Below are 23,384 nucleotides of genomic sequence, written 5' to 3' on the forward strand. Positions count from 1 at the left end.
TAAAAAAAATGGTTAGGTTCGTCAAGGCAATGAATCTTTTAATAAGATTCATTGCCTTGACGAACTTTGGAGAAAATTATTTGGAGAAAATTAAGAAAATTAATTAAGTATCCTCTCTGGCCATTTATTGTGTGTCATGGTGTATGTCTTCTTCTCATCAAACTTCCTTATCAATGCTAGAATACCTACTCTAGGATTCCGTACACTCACCTACGCTCTTCCTCCTAAACATGATTAACTTCCTTGTTCTCACTAAATTTTTCATTCCTATTCATATGATTTTTTTTTTTCCAAAAAAAAGTACCTAAATTTCCAAGTCGCCTTCTTTTATACGTGTACAAACGACCGACAGTTTCTGACCACACAAGTATCATTGCTTTTATTTTTATTATTACTATTATTGTTTGTTGTTTGGAGCAATTTTTATTTTTATCAGCATATAATGCTTAAAACGTACGATAGTTTCTGAAGTATTTCGCCTGAGCTTAATTTCTTTTTTATTATAGAAAAATACACAAATAGCATCATATATAATAATTCAGTGTTTGACCGTTAGACGTCACTGTGAATTTTGTTTGCAGTATTTTTATTAGTTAGCTGTTGCTATGGTAGTGTGACACTTTTCTGGGAAAACAAAAATGTATGTTTCCTTCTTTACTCACTGGTGGCGTTGCATACGGTATATGCAATATTTAGTTTTGAAATTAATACGACCTGAAATAACATAACAAGTGCTTTAAAGTCCAACAATGTTATAGAATGCAGATAACAAAGGTGGTATGGTGTACATGAGATAGGTAAAGATTTAGAATAGTTATTTGGTATAGAATATATTAGAATTCAAATTAATTCTAATACTAAAAAGAATCGATTTAGTTTATTAGATATTTCACTTTTGTTAGCTTTTGTGTTTACCTTTCTGAAAAAAAAACATGTAATAAGATGGAAAGAGCTGTAATTGAATCGCCATTTTGGATAGCTTTGTAATGTGGATCGTGACTTATTTGGATTTTATATAGTTAGAAAACTAATTTCCCTTCTCTGAGAAGTATTTATCCGCATATCTAAATAGAGCGTGTGAGCATCCATTTTCGCTAGGGCACTCTCATTTACAATCCTTTCCACTTATATTTACAAAGCGGGCACACACGCGCGCATACACACACACACACATAAAACAAAATTTACTATTAAGTTTAATCAGAGTAGCTTAATTAAAGACAAGCCCGTGGTCTTAGAATAATCTTAAGCCCTGTTCCAGAACATTCTTAGCAGTTTGTAATTAAAAATGTTTCATTTTATTTTCATATTTTCACCTAAAGATTAATTGGCAGACATACGAGAGAATTAATTTTTGGTTTTCGTAATGGAATTTTTAATACTTTTCTTTACAGACCATAAAGGTAGGCTTTTTCGTTCTCACAGAAATATTAACATAATTCTGCTATGAATTATGTACAATCTAACTTCCGGAATATTTTTTTGTTTAAATTAAAGTTTATCAGTGTTCTATTTCTCTTCCGCAGGGCATAGTGATAAAAGACAGATGATGAATTGCAACTGACGTTGATTTAATAAAGGTTTTAGAAAGCTTATAAACAAAACAGACAATTTTCGAGTGTATTGTGTGGGTTCATCTAGTATGGAAAGCTCCACTACACCCGATTTCAATTATAGCGACTGAAATATCATTCACCGTGGTTGAAGAATTATTCGAAATAAATGGCTGAGCAATTCTTGAGCAAAAAAAAGAAATCAGATACCTTGGTGTGCTGGACAAAACACTAAACTTCAACCACCACAGCAAGCACTCGTGTGCAAAGGCATCAAAAGCCATCGCCCAGCTCTATCCCCCTAATAAACAGAAACAGTAAATTATACACCAGAATCAAACTACTCCTCTGCAAACTGATGATTCGTCCTATAATCACATATGCTTCGCGAGCATGGGGCCATACCGCCGATACTAATATCCTCAATTTGCAGCAAGTGCAAAACAAGTGCCTACGTGTGATTCTGAACTCCTCATGGGTTGTCAGAAATGTTCAACTTCATCGGACATCGACATCCCCTATATATACTCTTTCCTCCAGTCTCTTGCAGCAAAGTATTTCCTAAAAACGTCTACACATCCCAATCCACTGGTCCAGCAAGCTGCTGACTATGATGAAACGGATCTGTACAAACACAAAAGACCTAAAGCCATCCTAATTTCAAGAAATTATCTAAAATCCCCTTGCCTTCTCATATTGCTCATAAACGTTTTCCTTCGCTGTATCCATTTCAGACAGCGCGGGATATGCAAAGCGTCTTGTTCTCTTGGAGTCAGTGAAGTTGAATATATATAATGAGTGTCCTGGGTTCGATACCAACCTGAGGAGCTTTTTTTTATTATTTATATTTATAAATCTTTATAGATTTATAAATATTTTAAATATGAATGTTTCGAAAGGTATTTATTTATAAATGTGAAAGAAAATTTATATATAAATATAAATAGAAAATATAAATTTATAAATTATAAATATAAATATTTATCATATAATAGAAAACCATGTAAACAAAAGCGATACCGTCCGGTAAACAGATCATAGAGCGAATCACTCGCTAAAATGTATACCACAGTAGAACAACTTCAGAGATTCTAACGTGTCCACAGGAGTTGACGTAACTCCAACTGTGTTCACCAGAGGGTGAGTATAGTCGTGTTCGGCGCACTTGCAAGATATAGTAAGAACCTTGTGTTTTGTAAATTTAAGAATCCGGGTTTTTCATTATTGTATAGAGAAAATGTTGCATATAGTTAAGCGACCAAGGTGCAGATGATGCAAATACAGTAGGTAGCTTCTGATGATCTTTTTTTTTTATAAAAGGGACTGGAAAAGATGAGCTACAAGCGACGTGTGCAATAATGGATTTTTGATGAAGAGGATTTTGAATTATGAGGAAGATGAGAGTTGTGGCGCTGTCTGCAATAACATTGCCACAAATATACCTGGGCATTGGCACTAAATGCAGCCCCAAATGGAGAAGAAGCCCCTTTCCACGAAGTGACAAATTTGCTCAATAAGAAGTCACCTGATCGATGTATTTGTTATAATGAGCCTGTTTCAATATTCTTCGAGTTTCACGGACCAATCTTATTAGATTGGTAGGACCTGAATGAATAGTTAGAATATTGGAAATCTGCTCAATGGAGAAGAAAACCCGACAGTTTAAATTAGGGTTCAGAAAGAGAAAATGAGGAATGCCTGTGTGTGTGTGGGGGGGGAATAACTCAAGGACTACTTCTGGATTATTCCCACATGATAACCAATAACAATCCCCCCCCCCCCCACTGAGTTAACTCTAGTGAACTGAAAGGAAAAATCAGGTTAGCTATAAATTCAGTTGGCATCAACCATTGCAATGTACGGAAAAAATCAAAGTGACCAACGGTGATTGCTTTGAATACGTGTTTGGAATTTCTTTTAAATTCACATCTCTCATTTAATTTCTGTTTTTATTTAAATAATGAATATTTTAAAGTGTAATCATTATTTGTAGTGCCCCTGTTTATATTGATTTACTAGTGAATATATATTAAGTGATTTTTCAAAGACTATCCTCCTAGAGTACAATCTCTGCGTTTCTTAGAGGCCATTATTTGTCACCAATTTGCGATGTCATCAGTCTTAAGTTTATTAAAGGGCACGCCTATTATTAGCAATTACATCATTATCATGAATGAGAGACATCAGTTGAATCGATCGATTAATACCATCCCCTCTCTCCTTTCCCCTATCGATGTCGTCTCCCTAGATGGAGTTCCTTGCCCACCACCGATTAATGATAAATGCATTTTCCCCCATTTGCCCACCCCTTTGGTAGTTTGTCCCTGCTTGTATAAGGAGCCAATAAATCTTTCCAGATGTCAAGGGGATTATCACGGGACGTGATTTTCTCTTGCAGCTTACTTCATTACAGTAGGGTGGGGCAGCCTAAGGTAGGGTTCAATAATTGGCATGTTTATCAATTCTCTCTAAAGTGGTTCGTGGGTGCGCCACAACGAGAACTGTTTAGAGCAGTCAGGGGCTGTAAAGGTTGTTAGAAGGAATTTGAAAAAAAATCTTCACCATCTGCGTGATCATAGGGCGATTTCATAGCTTATCCAATGTGCTCATAGCAAAGAAGAAAAAAAATAACTATTAAATGGAGTCATCTTTGTGAGGGTAGTTATTTCGTGTGTGGTTACTGGGTTTTTTCTAACCATCTCTAAACAAATTTCCTACATGTGCCAATGATCAATGAAAGTCTTGGTTCATATTTAATTCGTACGCTATCATTTTATAACAAAAACACGCACAGTTTTATAAATATTCCACTTTTCAAGAGCTTTTGATGACAATAGTCCGTTCCAGACATCTGAAACAGACTATTATCATTAGTCATGCATCAAATATTCTTTTTATTTTTCTTTCACATCCGTTAGATGACTGATTGAGTCCCCTATGAGCAAACCTTTGAATAATTGTAGTCAAGTTCTTTTTGATCTCCTCCAATGACTCCATTCAAGACTATATTTGCTACTCTTTGAAAGGACATTCTTTGGAGGTGTCCAAACCATCTTAATTGCTGTTTACGAATTACGAATTATAGCTATGATAAAACTTCTCTATAGTTCGATTCGTTGTTTGACTTGCTCATTTGTTTTTGTGTTCTGACCATTGAGTCTAATTTATATCTCTTAAGAATTTCATTTGGAATACTTTGATTTTTTGTATTTGATTCTGATTGAGTCTCCTCCAGGTCTCCGTGTGTTGCTGTAAGTATAATAATGGTTTTATTTTGAAGCTTTTTGAAATGCTGTTATTTTTCCATATTTGTTTATATTCATAGGCCATCCTTTGTTAAATCTGTATTTGACTGTTAGTGTGTTGTCGGGATTCAGTAATGAGACTGCCAAGATATGTAAGTGCTTTTCTTGTTGAAGTAAGTGATTCTCTAAGTTTACTGAACAGTCCCCGTAGCTCAGCCAGCAATAACGGCTCCTTATGGTAAGAAGAACTCACTACATTATCCCACAACACAGGCAAACCGATCAGAAGAACACACGTGGCTATCCTACAGTCCCATATGTGAACAGCGTGACACAGAAAGTGGCTACACGGATTAGCATCTCTACGAGACAGCGCGGCACATAAACGACCTCTTGAGAGCGCGCAAATCTCTGTATAGCGAGTTCCTTATCATTCTTTTGTATTCTCACAAATTCAATCCTATATATATATATATATATATATATATATATAGGATTGAATATTATTTCTCTAGATTCCACGATTTTTCTCTCCAATTCATCATTGCAACGAAAAATGTTAGTAGATTTTTCCCAGCAGACTTTGTGACTTTGGTTTTCATCATTAGGATTAGCCGAGAAAAGGATATGACTTGATAATGCACTTGCTCGCTGTCTCTTGTAAGTAATGTCCCTCATGTGTTCTTCCATACGCAATTCGACAGATTTGTCTGTCTGCCCAAAATAAGGAATATTACAATCACACAATATTTTATATACACCAGGGTATTTGAGTTGATGATGACAAGGTTTTGGGTGGCTAATTAAGAAACGGATCTTTGGAAGTGGAGTGAACAAGGTTCTGATATTGTATTTTCTCAGAACTTTTGCTAATTTGTGTGAAACAGTACTTATGTAAGGAATAGATATATTGCCTTTGAATCTATTTGTTTCTTCTGAGTGATGTCTAGGAGGATTAAGAAGGAATTTTTCAATGATTTTCTTGGAATATCCATTAATATATATATATATATATATATCACGAACATGTTTTTGTTTTTGTTTTAAAAAAACAACAACAACAACTAAACCTGACTTACTAAGGCCTGACTTAGTAAGTGACAGTACGCTGTTTGTTAACGTGAGACATGATATATTTAATAACATAGCGAAAAATGACTGCTGCCACGTACACGCCACACTCACATTCTCATATTGTAAGCTTCAATTTAAGTCCGTGATATACTTTGTTTGTTTGTTTTCTTCAGCAGACCAGGAAGTTTACTGATGAGTTACCATTGGGTTAGGTCCCTACTATGAAGAGGCTAGCCTGTAAATGTACCCTCAAAATGGGAGTGCTGGGGTCTCTACAGTGCGTGAATTTAACCTATGTGACATTTCCTCCCACTAGGAAGGTGTGCATTGGTGTCAGCAATACACGTCACCAGAGTCACTCAAGCCCTAATGGGGGGGGGGGAAGACCACACAGTGGAAAGGTAGGGTTGGCTTAGTCGAGAGAAGCTAGTTAGCTTCTGTAGTTGTTCTCCAACAGCTATTACCTTCAGCATTTCAATAAAATAATCAATCGATTTCTTCTCCCTTAACTCTTCCCTATATACGCTACCAATATAATAGAGGTTATACTTATACAACCTCTAGTCAGTGTAATTGATATTTAAAAGAAAGGGTCAAAATTACAATGCTTCTACCCTCTAGGTTTCATGTAAATGAAACCTAGAGAGGATATGATATTTAATAACATAGTAGTGAAAAATGACTGCTGCCATACACACGCCACACTCATATTCTCATATTGTAAGCTTCAATTTAAGTCGGTGATACTACCAATTTTTTTCCCGTAATTTTTTCAGTTACCCAGCAGTGTATACATGCAACCTATTTACTTCCTTAAAATCAATTTAAAAGAAAGGCTTCACTTTGTCGTCCATGTGTCGTAGCGAGAACACATTTAGTTAGCGTCACAAGAAAAAGGATCTTTTGTTGCGAAATACAAAGCCAAACCGCTGGCTAAATGAACAACACGCTTCCACTTTAAGCATTCGTCATAGCTATTTAATGAAGCGAGTTAAAATATAGGATAAAAGTGCCACCTACCGGAAGCAATTCACTGTTTTTCATTAAAGCAATTTTTTTCCAGCTCCGATGACTGATGGCTTCGTAAACTGTGAGAGTTCCTGGCAAATGGAACATGATGGACGCAGAATTATTATTTTATAGAAGTACAGAAGCAATCAGAAAAATCAATGCAGCCAAAGACATTACACTGATCAAGGTTATTTTATCAATCAATTTGGAATCCAGAGAATACGATCTCTGCTAAATAGAAGCAATTCTGCTTCTTCCGTTTCATATGCCAAAGTTATTTTAAGGATAATAAACTTCTAGAAAAGCAATCTAAAAGTCTTGCTGGTCTGGAAATATTGGGCAAAAACAGTTTGCCATTTCATCGATTGCATCATTGAAAATAACTGCCGAACAATAGCAATGTTATGGGAATAACTCGGAGACAATGATTAGAATATAGAAAACAGCTGTACTGTAGCTGGGTTGCCTTGAAATATTCGCTTGCGAACAATACTCAGAATACATTCGGGTGATTCCTCCTCGTATGTGCAATACATTGTATACTTACTTTATTTTTATATATTCGTTTTCATATAATACATTTATATATATATTTTTTTTTTATTGTTTAGGTTTCATGTAAATTATACGTTACTTAGTTTAGTGTTTTTTATCTTTATAACTGCGTAATTTAAAAATAAGTAAAAGATAATATTTTTATATCTTTGTTCGAACTAATAAAAAGATATTTATTTATAAATAAATATATTTATTTATAATATATTATTTTATATTATATTGTTTTTTCACTTAGTTATAATATATTAGTTTTTTTTTTACTTGGTTATACTATAAATTAAAGATACTAAGAAGTTATATTCTTGGTTTAATCCTCTATCCAACTATAAGCCAACAAAGTTTGTGTCTGAAATATTTTCAGAACTGGGGCAACTCGTGGTAAAGGTATCCCAAGCTAACATCACTCCTATCTCAGTATATCCCATAATGCAAAGCACATCTGCTTGCGGACATGTACAATGTTATGCATTAAGAGAAGGGCCACTACCCAGACTAGTTTCGACCTTTATGGAGGTCTCATCAGTGGGAGCCAGACCCAGAGGTGGTGATACCAAGGTGGAAGCAATGGAAAAGTCATATTTACGTATATCAGTTGCCAAAAGGTGTACCACCTTATTATTAAATTACTCTGGATTTAGAGAAAGATGTTGAAAGTTTATTTTTCACTTATTAGATTATAATAAATTTAGTTTAATCTTTTATTCAAGTGTAAGCAAACAAAGTTTGCTCCTGGAGTATTTTCAGGGCTGGGGCAACTCGTAGTATAAGTTCTAATCACTTGCCTTAGTATACCACCTTTACCACGAGTTGCCTCAGTCCTGAAAATATTTCGCCTGAAGTATTTTCAATCGAAGGCGCAAACTTTGTTTGCTTACACTTGGATAAAGGATTAAACCAAATATATAACTTCTGTATCATTAATTTATGGATAAAATCTTTGTATATATGTTTCAACTTGATATGAGGTGCTTAGAAGCAAGTGACAAAAACCTAGTTTTGAAAAAATTGAAGTCAAAGTTCAGTAAGTATAGCAAGTTCTATGGAGTATCTCATAAGCACCGACCGAGAGTTCACTTACGAAAAATACACCTCTCTGACGCTTCAAGTTCCCTGGTACTGAGAATTTTTGCTCTCTTAGATTTCTGCCTAGTCTCTGACGAAAACCAATGAGCTTGAAACAGCTGTCAGACAAGTGAAACCTATCAAAATGAACCAATAGAAGGCAATATATGGGTGCTTTTAGCGTTCGTGCTTTTCCTATTAGATTCGGCTAGGGCAGGGGTCGGCAACCTGCGGCTCTTTGAATGAATAATTGCGGCTCTTTTCTTTATTAAACAATCTATTTTTTGAATAATGCAAAATGAATGTTATTTATTAAATTAGAAACTAAAAACTCTAAATTTAGCATCTGCAATAAATTAAGGACATTTTACATTAAGTCGAGGATATTTTACAATTGAAAATAGTACATGCGATGCTGAAAAATGTAATACTTTCATGTTTGAACTCTTTGAAATCATACGCGATAATCCATCTTTACATTCTATTTACATTTTACAAAAATTCTACTTTATGGTGGATGTGACTTCCAATTTAAATGCACTAAATAAGAAACTACAGGGAAAGGGAAATACAGCAGTTTTGCTTTTAGAAGTGATTTCGTTTGAACAAAAATCATATTTTTCTGCGACAGACTTAGAGAAAGGCACATTTTCTTACGTTGAAGAAATATCAACAATCACAAGCTGATAATAATTCCATAAATTTAACCTTTTTCAAAGAAATTGTGGTAAATATGCGATCTGCATTTAATGGGAGATTTGAGGAGCTTAGAAAGAACAAAACAACTATATCATTTTTATTGCGACCGCTTGAAATTAATCCTGCCGAATTAAATTTTTCACCTTTTGCTGGAATTGATGAGACTGCATTTGAACTTCAGTTAGAGGACCTGAAAACCCAGGATTTGTGGAATTCAAAATTTAGAAATTTTAAAGCTGACCTGGAGGAGTTGGAAAGACAAAAAATCTACCCATGCAATACAAAAAAATGGTCTGAAATAGAAGATCTTAAAAAGCAAGATCAGATTGTATTTGACACGTGGAATTGTTTACTGGACACTTACATTCGGTGATTTCAAACATACGCATTTGGATTTCTATCGATTTTCGGATCGACATATTTCTGTGAGCAAATATTTTCTAACATGAATTTTATTAAAAGTAAGTTGAGAAACCAACTAAACAACGTGAGTCTTTCGTCATGTTTGAAAATGAAAATTACGGCGTATTCGCCTCATATTGAGAAACTTATCCCAAGAAGTTCAACATCAAAAGTCGCATTAAAAAGATATTTTAAATTAAAAAAAAAAATTAAAGAAATAGGTATGTTATTGGATTTTGTACATATGTTTTTGTAAGGAGGAGCAAATCTTTGTTTTATTATTTAATATTTAATAATATCATATAATTTCGTGTGACATGCCACCCCTGTGTTTTACAAGTATGATAATGTGTTACTTAAAAAACACTGAATAAATAATTTAATTATATTATTTTTCAATGTAGTTTCTAAATTTAAAGCAGTGATGAGCAATTAAATAGTAAATCTCGGTTCGATCAGCATAAAGAATATTTTCTTTTTCTTTGATAAGAAAGTATTAATTTATTTTCCATCATTGAGCTATATTTTAATTTTTTAACCTGCACAAATAAATCCACATGTAAAAATCAACATTCATAAAATAGATTTTTAATTAAAATGTACTAATTCTGCCATACAAAACGAACACCGTGGACCGCACAAAAATCCTGAGAGGGCCGCATGCAACCACGGACCACTGGTTGCTCATCACTGCGTGCGGCTCCCTAATTTTTTTTTTTTAACAGATATAATTTTAAAAATGACTCTTCAATCCAAAAAGGTTGCCGACCCCTAGGCTAGGGCAACTCGTAGTATGGTGGCGGTGTATTCCTGCGAGCTTTCTGGTCAATTTTCGCACGAAACTTCTATAATTTCTGTATTCGGCTTTGAGATGATGTTGGATTTAATATCCACTTAATTTACATAATCTCATAAGCCAATTGGCTTATGAGAAAACTGAGAAAAACAAATTTTATATTACTTTAGCTCCCCATACTTGCAATTAACTCGACTGTTTTTTCAAAATGTCGCTAGTATCCTTTGGCTTCTAAGCATCTTATATAAAATATTTGTTTATAAAATACAGACTGACCAAAATTAAAGTATTCCTTTTTAGAGTGGTGTGCTCCACTAAGCTTTAAAAAGGAATACTTTTTAAAGCTTTGTGGAGCCCGTGAACGCATAATGGAAGTGAAGAAAAATGTGTTATTTATGCGTGCGTCGCTTCACACACAGAAAAATTACTACATCTATATTCGGTACACCATACAGCGCACCTAGTGGTAAATTTTGGAACTAACCCCCCCAAATGCTGCGAATCTGGGGGGGGGGGGGTTTAGTTCCAAAATTTACCACTAGGTGCGCTGTATGGTGGACCGAATATAGATGTAGTAATTTTTCTGTGTGTGAAGCGACGCACTCATAAATAACACATTTTTCTTCACTTCCATTATGCGTTCACGGGCTCTTCTGTTCAATATGCTGCCCTTCCAGGTATGCCACAAACTGCATCCTTTGCACAGCTTGTTCAAACGGCAGAACGCAACTGGTCGGAACTGATGTTGCACACATGCTGTAAAATGCTTTCAGCAATGGCGATGTATCAGGATAATCCCGAAAAACCCTATCTTTGACAAATCCCCAGAGCGAGAGGTCACGGGGGGGGGGACAGATCAGGTGAATGGCTATGCAGTATTAAACGCACCGTTATTCATTCTAGCTCTCGTCAAATGTTCTCGAAGATCCCCCTCCTGACCTGATCGATCGATGTGTGGAGGGGCCCCCCTGAGTGAATCCATGCACAGGCGCTGTTGTAGCTGTGGCACAACAGAATTGTTTATCCTATCGCGACACCCCTCGGCAGTAACTGAGCGGGTCACAGGACACGACTGGCGAATATCCTCAAAGAAGAATGGTCCAATGATAAACGAAGATGTAAACCTGCACAAGGCAGTAACTTTGGGTGAATGCAAAGGAATTTGTTGGATTGCATGAGGGTTTTACGTAGCCCATACCTCGTAATTTTGGATATTCACAGCTCCTTTCAAGTGAACTTGAGTGAGCCTCATCTCCCCACAAATCATCCACGGCCACGCAGCGCCCAACACTCGAGCAAGGAATGTTAAAGCGAATGTCAGTCGACTTTCAAAGTCATGTGGGTGCAATTCCTGCGTCAGGGTTATCTTGAATGGATAGAAATGCAGAATCTTCTGTAGAATTTTCCATACAGTTGTGTGAGGCACATCCGTGTGTCTTGGTACAGTACATGCCCTACAGTAACCGACGCTGTTATTCACGGCCTTCTCCACAACGGCAGTAGCAACCTCATCCACTTGTTGTTTCCCAACGATCCAGTTTCTTCAAACCGACTAATTATTCTTCGCAGAGCGCATGGAGATGGTGGATATCGTTGATGTTCAGGCGAAGAAATTCGCGGAGCGCAGCAACAGCATTGCAATAGTTTAGGTAGAACAGCTTCACAAGCAAAACACGCTGGGGAAAGGTTAGTGCTATCACGGTGGGCATTATTAACAACCAGAATCAGTGGCCTACCCAGAGGAGGGGGGGGGAGGAGGGGCCCGGGCATCCCCCAAAGAAAAAGGAACAAAAAAAAAAAAAAAACACTGGAAAATTTTCCAAAAATCTTTTCCAAATTAAAATTCATTTTTTTTTTTATTTATGTCGTGTCGTGTCTTCTATTTCTATACTACTTATGAATTAGCGATCACATAAGGTGACCTGGTGGTGAATTGTGGAACTACTTTTTTTTTTGTTTGTCAGATATCGCTTCCGCATTGCTCCAAAGTTTCGCAGCATTTGGATCCATGGATGGCGTGCCACAAGACCTCACTAAACAGCGATACTTTAATCACCCTGTACAATAAAATATAAAAGACAGAATGTTTGTATAGGCGTTTAAACTTCGTATAATATATTAAAAAAAAGAAATAAATATTTAAAACAATATGACTTTTGTATATTTATTCCAAATGCATATTCATAAATATATGAATATTTATATATTGATTCATACATAAATTCATACTCATAAATATATATATACGTGGATATGAATTTGCATTTATAAATATATAAAGTTACATTTATGAAGGTGGATAAATTATATAAATTATTTGTATAAAAAATAAAAGTTTAGGAGTAATTTTCCATTTAGGAAATAAAATTATTTTTAAAAATATAGTTTTGTCGTGTAATCTCAAAATATTTTAAAGTTTATATTAAAAAGAATGACATAGCTTATAAACAGAAAGTTATCTGTATTTTTATGTACCCTAAGGTCACAGAACACAAAATACGTATCCAGTAATGACGTTAACAGTAAATCAGTCAATCATCAATAGCAATAAAATATAAACAAAGCGTGAACGATAATTTCAAGAGCTGTCTTGATTTAGAAATCGGTTACCGAGCAACAATAGTAATACATAATTATTAGTAATGACTACAACACACAAAACTATTGCTAACCAATTATTTGAACACAGGGAAATTTCTGTGTGTACAGCTTCATAGTGAACAGCTTCACTATGCTGTTCAAAGGGGATGCTTTACTATGCTGCCCTCAATGGATCTGCATCAGCATTACGACAAGTAACTAGACAAATAGGGTGCAATATATTCACCTCTTAACCAGCAGCTTTGATCTCAGACCAACATCACATACTTCTCTTTCAACAGGATAAATGCAATTAGATAGGAACGAAATGCTTAAAGAGCTCTTACTACGATTGACGACTCCCTAAATGCGTTAACTCTTCCGACACGGCTGTCTTCTACACTCGGCCGAGGATGCAGTACGAACAATAACAATATCCCAGGGATGCTTCACTGTGTTGATGAATTTTCCTTTCAAAGTCCCCACTAGTCTCTCTCTCGGTCCAACCCTTTGCGTGATTAATGTTGGCCATTGGAGTGTAAGTCTCAATACATTCCTTTGACTTTTTTTCTCGTAAAAAGAAATAGTTGGCATTTTGGCTCTCTAGTAAGAAGTTACCAAGAAGTTGGTTCGTAGTTTTTTTTTTCCTTTTTTTGTTAATTCTCCACATCTCAAATGCCTTCATGCTGCATTTCATTGAAGAGATAGACCAATCTCTCGTATATTGCACCGCAATTAGAATGGAATCATTTTCATATTCACGATCAACATGGCGAAGAATTTGTTTATTCTACAGTACTTTCAGACGAAGCGATACTAACAATATTATTTTTTTTTTACATGAAACATTTATACATTCCTAGAGCATCTAGTTTATTCACCTTTGGAAGTGCTGTATTTCGTTTACGTATTATACTTATCTTTCTCGTTCTAAATATGGGACGTTTGGGACAAATGTACGTCCGTTTCCAAAAAAAAAAAAAAAAAAAAAATCGTATTTTTTCCCTTTTTTTGCTCTATCACTGTGTTGCACGCACCAGCCAACACGACAGGACGGACAATTTTTGATTGGTCTCACCTCATCGTTCCAATTGTTGGCTAGTACTTGGATAAGGACAGCTCATTTATTTCTTGTCTAGGCTACTACAGAGTGTTAAATGTGTGAGCTGATTCTATTTATCATGGGTTTATCTCGCAGTTCTAGACAAAAGATACCTCGTCAGAGAATCGTTGACCCACCGATTGTCATTAAAAGGACAGATAAAAGTTATAAGTCCGTAAAGGATATAATAGATATCATTGACATCGGACCACGAATTAGTAGAAATGCTTCTAACAAAAAAAAAAAAAAAAAAAAGCTTTCCGGAACGTCTATGTTATCAAAGTGAATCCAGAAATTTTAGAACAGTGTTACCTCTTTTTGATATAATTTTATGGTTGTTATTACATATCTTTTATTACTGGTATCGGCTCCTTGATTGTCAACAAATATCGCGTATAGTGCTCTGAGTTTAATATTAAATAAATGTGTTTTACAGAAGTTCTCGGTCTGTGTATTTATTTATTTATTGCCATGATTCTCATATTTCATTAATTTAACAAATAACTTTTTCGATAGTCTCGGCTGTTTGGTTGTTAATACTTTCAAAACTTGAGTTTTTATTGCTGTTTTAAATGCATAGTGAATTCGTCTGCAATTAAAAACATGTAGCTGTTCGTCTGTAATTTAAAAATATCACTTTTCGTCTGCAATTCAAAAATATCACTTTTCGTCTGCAATATATATATATATATATATATATATAAATTGCATTCTTCTGCTATTAAATGTCTTCTGCATGAGCTTTTTCTCGCTGTGAAAGTTTTCTTGCAATAAAAGGTAAATTTAATAATAAATAAAACGACATCTCTTGACAGATACTATAAATAGAAACATTAGCGAAAATTGCACACTTGCAGCTGAACTTATTCATAACTCACAAATTAATTCTAACAATGTTTATTAACCATAATTAAGGGTTTGCTAAAATAATTTTTAAAGTACAATTTTTTTATACTTTGGGGTTGGATATTCATTTTTCAACCTGAATATTCTGGTTAAGATTTACTTTGACCATGCATTTTTCCTAAAGTGTTTAAGACCTAGGAATCAAATAATAATAAAAAAAAAATCCCTAGCGCAGAGTAAATACCAACAACAAAAACTGAGACCTCATTAAACCTCTACCTCATAAGGGAACATATTTCTTAAACTGAAATACTGTCGTTACTAAAACTACATTTACTAATTAGTAAGGGCCTTCCACGCTAAAATATTCATACTTTTTTTTTTGCTGAAACATAAAAAGATAATTTTTTCCCGAGAGAGGGAGCTACTCTAGCAAATCTTATTTGATCTTGTTACGCATTGTGTTAAAGCAAGAGGGTGTTCCTTGATTTGGTGAAATAAGATTTTCTTTAGCCCAGAGAAGGATCTGTGAAGCGAGGTGGAAGAAATACCAAGTAGAAGAAAGAAAATAAAAAAGTGAACTTCCCAAAAATAGTTCACAAAATTTATAGGGAATGGATCTAGAGTCGTTTCAGTGCACTTAGAACTCACGTGATTAGACGATTCTTCATATTGATCTGCGATACTGAATAACTATATGACGTCATCAAATGTATTTCGCACCCTTCAATATATTTATACATTGAAGTTCTCATAAACTTTCTAAAACACTGCCAATTATCTGTACAGGTCAGTGAAACTAGGCATCGGAATTAATTAGTAAACAAGAATACCTTTATTTAATTCATAAAATAAATATTTAATTTATTTATATATTGGGTTCATAATTAAACATTTTAAATTTATAATTAAATACTTATATACAGTATTTGTTTAAATAAAAAACTGTAATATTTTACAATATTTTATGAAATATAAATTACTTGATTTATATTTAGAAGGCAACATAAAATACTAATATTTTTTTTTTTTCTTTAAAATATTTTCCTTTCCTTTTTTATCAATTTTCCACCATTTTGTAATAATGTGGTAATCTCGGGAAGCAACCAAACGTAATAAAAATAAGTTTTTTTTTAAGATTTGAAGAAAATAGAAATATAATACTATTTACTTTTAAATTATTACATATTTTTTCTTTCATTAAATATGTAGAATGATTATACTAGTAATAGAATGGGATATAAAGATTAACAGAAAAATTATTTTAAAAAAATGAAATTTTATTTAGTTATCTTTCAATTTTATATCTATTAATTTATATTTCATAAAATAATATACAAAAATATTACTTTTTTTGCAAGTTATTAAAGAAGTGGTAAATTCAAGTGGAACACTACATTTTTAAAACAACACTAAAGGAAGCAATATATATAATATTTAGCTCAAATAAATTAACACTACAGGACATTTTTGATAAAAAATTTTACCATGTGGGAAAAATTGCCATTCTAATTTATTTGCAATTAAGAAAATTTTGAAATATAAAATATCAATCAATCAAATATTACTATTTTATTAGATTTTTATGAATATTTTGAAAATAAATATGGAAATTCCTCCAACACCAAATATTATTAATTAAAGCATAATTATAAGATGCTACAGAATAAAAGTAAATAAATATAGAAAAGGGAAGATATAAATGGAAGAAACCCTTGGAGGGTAATGGATAGCAATGCTACAGCCAAAGAAGTTCTAACTGAGGCTCGGCTATTGCTGTTACCTTCCTGCCATGATCAGAGCTTTAATAGCTCAATAACACCTTATCCCTACACTGTTCTCTACAGATAACGGGGAAGATGAAAAGCATTCTTGCTTCGCTCCTTTAAACCAGTCCTTATAAGGACTATAAGGATAAATAAATATACCCGAATTCAGGGTGGAATTTTGATGGATTAATACCAATTCTGTAGTCAATGAAGTTTTAACTGAGGCTTGGCTATTGCTGTTACCCTCCTGCCATGATCAGAGCTTTAATAGCTCAATAACACCTCATCCCTACACTGTCCTCTACAGATAACGGGGAAGATGAAAAGCATTCTTGCTTCGCCCCTTTAAGCCAGTCCTTTTAAGGACTATAAATATACCCTTCTGCGAATTTCTTCAAATATGTGAAATTTATTTATTTATAAAATATGTGACATTTATATTTATAGTGACGTTTCTTTGTAAGGAATCTAAGCCAGTACTAATTTAGCGAACTAGTAATAAGTAAAAACATCTTTCAACATAACAGTCCTATTACAAGCATACTGCATAAGGAGCTCAATTAAATCCTGCCTCACTGTAACTTTCACTTGTTACAAACAAAACACAGTTAACTTTGCTACTCTTGTTGAGAAATTCCATTTTAGTTAACTACAGTATATCGAGTCATAACTGAGTAGGTGTGGCATAGGTGTAGTTGCTTCCAATTAGAATTAGTCTATCTACTTCTATTTTTGCTTTTTATCAAGTGTTCTTTCTCTGCGATATGTGTGGAAATGCGTTTGTGGATCAGTGTATTGAATTCATAATGCATTTGTAGCAAAGTCTGTTGAGCAGTCCATTTTTAAAACTATGAATTCTTTATACTGAAAGTAAGAAAATGCGTTTGTCTTTCCTTTATAACGATTTTAGTTCGAATATCTGTTTACAGTTCTTATATGAACAGTTATTCTACACTGCTTGTAAAAAAAAGTCAAAGGATACCGTAGTGTGAGGAACAAACAGCCATGGCGCCCACCTTAATGAGATGTAGGACCTTCTTTCTCTGCGATTACTTCGGTAATATTATGGGACACACTTTCCACAAGCGTATAATAACGATCAATGGGAATTTTTGACCGTTTTTCCTGTAAGCATGTAATGAGGTCATGGACTGTTGCTGGGCGGACGTCCCTTGACCTCAGCCGACGTTCTAGTTCATCCCATGCTTAATAGGATTGAGATCAGGACTTTGTGAGAGCCAATCAAGTGCTGTGACGTTCATGCCCACAAACCAAGCAGTTGTAGCAGCCTTATGACACACACACGGTGTACTGTCTTGCTGAAAGAGTGGTAAGCAATGCATTGTCCACAATGTTCAGATACCCCTTGGAGTTTAGTATAATATTCTGGTTTGGTGTTACTCTAGTAGAAGTTCACCAGAGATCTGCCACACTTACACCCTCCCCCATCTGGTTGATAGAAGATGTAGCATGATTCGTCGCTCCATAACACACCTTTCTAAGCTTACACATCCCACTGTACATGCTTTTTGCACCACTGAAGACGACGTTGCATGTTGGTTCGGGTAATGTGGAGCTGACATATTGCGGTCCTTTATGAGCCTCTGGTTTTGAATGTTTTTATGAAGATTCATGTTCCAGTCGATGCCCGGAAGTCCACATTCAACAGGTCGATGGAACTAATGACGGGTTTTACATATTATTCCTCGTAGCACCCTACTCTAACGGTCTGTGAGTGTGGTGGGTTGTCTACTGCGGTAGCACTCGCAATTGGCTCTGTGTACTTCGATCTCAGTATGGTATCGCTGATTAATATCAGATGGCCAGTTTGTCAACAGTTTGCAGAAAAGACATGCCTGCAACATAGCATCCTATCACAACGCTTCTATCAAACTCAGTGAGTTCCCTGAGATAGCGTGTACAAATACACTCTCTACCAGTAATTGTCCGGACACTTTATCAATTTACAATTGATACAGCAAGCGAACCCTAATATTGGGTATGTCCGCTTTTGGCTTTGATCACCTCCTACATCATTTGATAGAGCGAGAGGCTTTCCACCAGTGTGCGGCAGACATCGGGTGGAATTTGTCTCCATTCCTCCATCAAAGCAGCACTGAGTTCAGCGACAGCTCGATTTTTGGCATAGGGCATTGTCGTCTTGATAGTAACACGGGTCCGTTCCATAAAACCTTCACAGTGTAGGCAGCACCTGATTATCCAGAATATCAAGGTACTGAGCTGCCTTCATGGAACCATGGACAACGACCAGTAGTCCCACTCCAAACCAACTGAATGCACCCCACACCATTACTCCTCCACCACCAAACTCTACTGTGAGTACAACACACTGTGGTAACAAGCGTTCACCAGGCTGCCTCCACACCCTGCCATCAGACTGGAAACAGGTGAACTTTCATTCATCGCTCCAGGATACCATTTTCCATTGGTCTAGTTCATGTGCTTTTTGCAACAGGCTAGATGAGCCGCGTTGTTCGTTGTTGTGATGTTCAGCCTGTGTTCCGCTGCTCTTCCCTAGAAACCTATTAAATGGAGTTCTTTTCGTACAGTAGTAGTGCTCACCATGATGAAGGCATATCATGACACATATCGTGATATCACGTTGTTGTCCCTGTCAGTCATTTTTGGCGGTCGTCCTGGGTGTTTTGTTGCACCATTGATGCCAGAACGTCTCCATTTGTTGATCACATCACCAAATGTTAATTTTAGATGCATCAGTTGAACGGTAATGGCAGGTTTGGATATGCCACCAATGTGACAGTCCACGATAAGACCATCTCGAAGTCATTGAGTTCACGTCGTGTTGCTATACTACCTGGATTCAAGTGCTATGATGAAATACTGCTTCCTACTATCTGTACACCGCTTTTTTGTTATTTACAAACCTGGAATGTTCCATAACTTCAAGTAACAAGGATGTCCGGACAATTATTGGTAGATAGTGTACACTGATCTGTTATTCTAGATCTTAGTAACTGGTTTTAAATGATTAATTATTTATAACTTCATTTTATCTTTCTCAGAGAACGGTGTGGTTCGTCTTCTGTGTGTTCGTGTATGTACTGAAATAGAAACAGAGAAAGAGGGTGTACAATTCGGCTGGGAGAGGCCTCCCTTTCGGGGCTTCCGGCTTCGAGTTTGCCTTCGCAGTACAAGTTCATTTAGAATTTCTACTTCGTTAAGAGAATACAGGAAAGCAAATTAAAAGAAAGAAAAAAAAACACTATTGATACTCAAATAAACGGAAGAACAAACCGAAGGAACTTACCTTGATCTAATCTGCAGATGATCGTTGGGTTGCCCCACTGTTCTGCAAAGCCTGGTATGCCTAAAAGAACTTTTTTTCAAAATGAGGAAGCAGAAAAGAGAGTGATAAAATATTAATAGTATTATATAAGTTCAGTAGGGGTCAGATATATGTCGCTTTACGGTCTTCTAAATAGGATACTTTAGTTCTGCAATGAGGAACATATAAAGTTGGGTTTAGTTGTTCATCCCGAGAGGGGAAAAAAAAGGAATAACCCCTCGTCGAACGTGAAGGTTGGAATTTGCAAAGCCTTACCCACATTTATCCAGATGTGTTGCGCAAGTGGACAGTCATAAATCTGTTTGCTTTTGTGTGTTTCCATTGAACTGATATGTTCCCATGGCCGATTCTTCAAGACAGATCTTGTCTAAGTGTATAACAACACACCCTAGCCAGAATTTCGAAGAAAAGATCCTCGTTAGCTCCTAGATCAGGCGGTTGATGTTAATGGTGGTCAAATATTATCTCATATCTGTCTTTTTCTTTGGTAGTAATTATGTTGATACCTCTTTGTGAAATTTGTTGTATAGATTTTCTGGTAATAACCTGGCACGGTTTCAGGGCGAGGCCCTTTATAGTTGTGGGAACCAGAAAAAGTCAATTAAAAAACCTAACAGATATGGCAAAACAGATTTGCTTGGATGATTACAGGACAAGACTTTCTTTTCTTATTCGGACAGCATTTGTCATATAATGATACTGTAATACTGGCAGTCCAGCACGTACTTTATTTGCTGGATGACAAAGGAACGGTAAGTCTACTTCTTGGTGTTTATAATTCCAAAAGAAGAATAAGAGTGGTTTATATAAAGCTTTTTCATCGGTAACGCTCGTTCAAACTCAGTTTCCCCTTCTCGCAGCCATTTTACCAGGACACAGTTGCACTGAGTGCAACGATGCAACGAGTCAAACACGTGACTCGTTGAATGGCACGAGCGCCTTGTTCATGGGGGGGGGGGTATCCGTTGACTTCTTTCCAAGCACTGTGTTTTTATATACTCATAAACCTGTTTCCGGCCAATCAGACTTGTACGGTTGGCCAGAAACAGGCCAGTGGTGGTGATATCTTGATATGGGGAAATTGTTCTGATGGACATTAATCGGTTTGTCATTCCCATTGAACCTTGACAGCTAATTCTTACCTAGGGGTTATTTGGACGAAGTATTGCCCTACATGGTGGAAATATGGCCCGATGTATGTGGACACTCTTCAAGCATCCACGTTTAGTTCTAATAACATATCCAATCATTCCGTGTGTTTTAGTGGTCACCTAATTCTTCTGATTGAAATCCCATCCAACATTTGTGAGATCATGTGGAATTCAACATCCGCCTGTCGACGCAGGGCATCGTTGATCTCTGGAACATTATTGTCTGATTGGTCCAGAATATCTCAAGATACCACGAATGGTCTAGTGGAGTCAATGCCTAGGTGAGTGCAAGCGTTTATCTTCACAAAAGGAGGCCCAATGCGATACCAGCTAAGTAGTCATAATATTTTGACTCATGAATGTTAAAATTGCAAGTTCAAGATTTCATTGTGTGAATGTTGCCTATTTGGTTGTTCCGTGTGTCAGACACATTGCATTTTGGATTTTTTTTCATAAATGCATTCTCAGGCATTTGTAATTTTCATTTTTTAAGAAAGGAGTACGTTCTTCTTCTTCTTTAACTAGCATCTCCTAAAGGGAGAGATAAATACCATTCTTCTATTTGTTCTTATTCTCTATCATACATTTCGTATCATGATATGTCTTCCCTAAACTGATTTCCATAAATTAAGGAATGAAGAGCAAAATCGCGATAGCTCGGGGCGGGGGGACATGAAAATCAGGTACATTACATAAAAAGTGATGTTGAGTCAAGTTATCGCATACAAAGTGACATTGTCAGTTGTATATGCAAATGAGCCACAACATAAAAAGCGGGCGTTTCGGAGTGGTTTTCTATTTTGTGTCTGGAATAAGAATAAGACATTTCGAACAAAATTCCTGGTTATGACTGCAAGATATCATTTAATCGATGAATTCAGATGGTGAGTTATCGTAAGGCTAAAGGTCAGTCAGGCAGAGGTAGCCTGATGGTTGGTTGCATGTGGGTTATTCCTTGGTTCACAGACCGCGCCAATTTCAACAGCCACAAACAGCATCTGATAGCTGGAATCAGATATGATCTGACTTCTCGTCGGCTACAGGAACATTGGTATCTGCTTCCACTATGCGTAGAAGGCTTTACGAAGGTGGTCTGGTAGGCGACCGGCAGTCTGCGTGGCCCTATTTCCCCCATGCCACAGGACAGAACGTTTGAAATGGACCAGGCTCTACATCAACTTGATCTGTATCGACATTGTTTTACCGACGAGTCAGTTTGATCTACAAAACTATTCTCTGATCTGGACAGAACCAGGGACACTTTATGATCCATCTAATATCCATGAAAGGAACATTTATGGTGGAGGTAGTGCGATGGATACGGGATAAATCTCATTAGGTGGACGCACCAACCTGTATGTGCTTCCTAGTGGAACCATAAATGTTGCATCTTATGGAGACGAGGTCCTGGACCCGTATGTGGATGTGATGGGGAGTCCTTTATCCTGAAAAACGATAATATTCATCCTCATTGAGCGAAGCTCATGGGCCAATATCTTCAAGAAGAGACTACCGTACGTATGGACTAGCCAGCCAGGTCTCCTGATCTTAATCCCACTGAGCATGTCTTGGGATGCTTTAGGTAGATGTGTCGCTACTCTCAAACCCCTTCCACAAAACCTTGAGGGACTTAGAAGATCTTTGCAAGAACAATGGTTGCTATTACCAACCAAGCTCTTGGACACCATTATCGCTAGTACGAAACATCGGAATGTGGCCATCCCTTATTGATGCACTTTGGCAATCCCATTTTTAAACTCTTGTTTTTTGACCATTGTCTTCATGTATCCACTTGCTTGTGATTTTTCTCTTTGTTCTGTAATTTTTGGTAAAACCAGAGTATTTCGATCTCATCCATCCATGTTATCTTCTTTTTGTATTTTGCATATATTTTCTTCAATCTTATCTTCTTGGATCTGCAGTCAGTCCATTCCATTTGATCCACTATGTCCTTCAATTTTTAACTTTATTCTCATTAAATATTACCAGGAGTCTTCGTCGAGAAAGACATCATTGACTCCTCGATGTCAATGACGTTGCCATTGTTGAACACTGGTGATCATCACTGAACCACAATACGATCATCTATTGAAGACACTTGTTAAGATGTGTACGATAATCAGTTATTATCCCTTCATAATTCAGCTTCAAAATTACAGATATTAAACTTGGTTTTCATAAAAGCACTCATTTTTCGACTTATTCGAT

The 23,384-nt window shown here is 35.9% G+C and overlaps 1 protein-coding gene across 1 annotated transcript in view; it reads left to right on the forward strand.

Moving 5' to 3' along the window:
- Window positions 1-23,384, forward strand: part of LOC150099950 (carbonic anhydrase-related protein 10-like) — a 121,759-nt gene that overhangs the window by 29,500 nt on the left and 68,875 nt on the right. Inside the window, exon 2 of the mRNA XM_090403181.1 lies at window positions 4,879-4,950. Within this exon, the coding sequence (XP_090259307.1) occupies window positions 4,879-4,950 (72 nt within the window). The remainder of the gene's footprint in view (window positions 1-4,878; window positions 4,951-23,384) is intronic.

Source organism: Typopeltis vanoorti, chromosome 13, assembly GCF_054136105.1.
Source record: "Typopeltis vanoorti isolate ZY-2024b chromosome 13, IOZ_Tvanoo_1.0, whole genome shotgun sequence".
In the NCBI taxonomy this organism is placed as follows: Eukaryota; Metazoa; Arthropoda; class Arachnida; order Uropygi; family Thelyphonidae; genus Typopeltis; species Typopeltis vanoorti.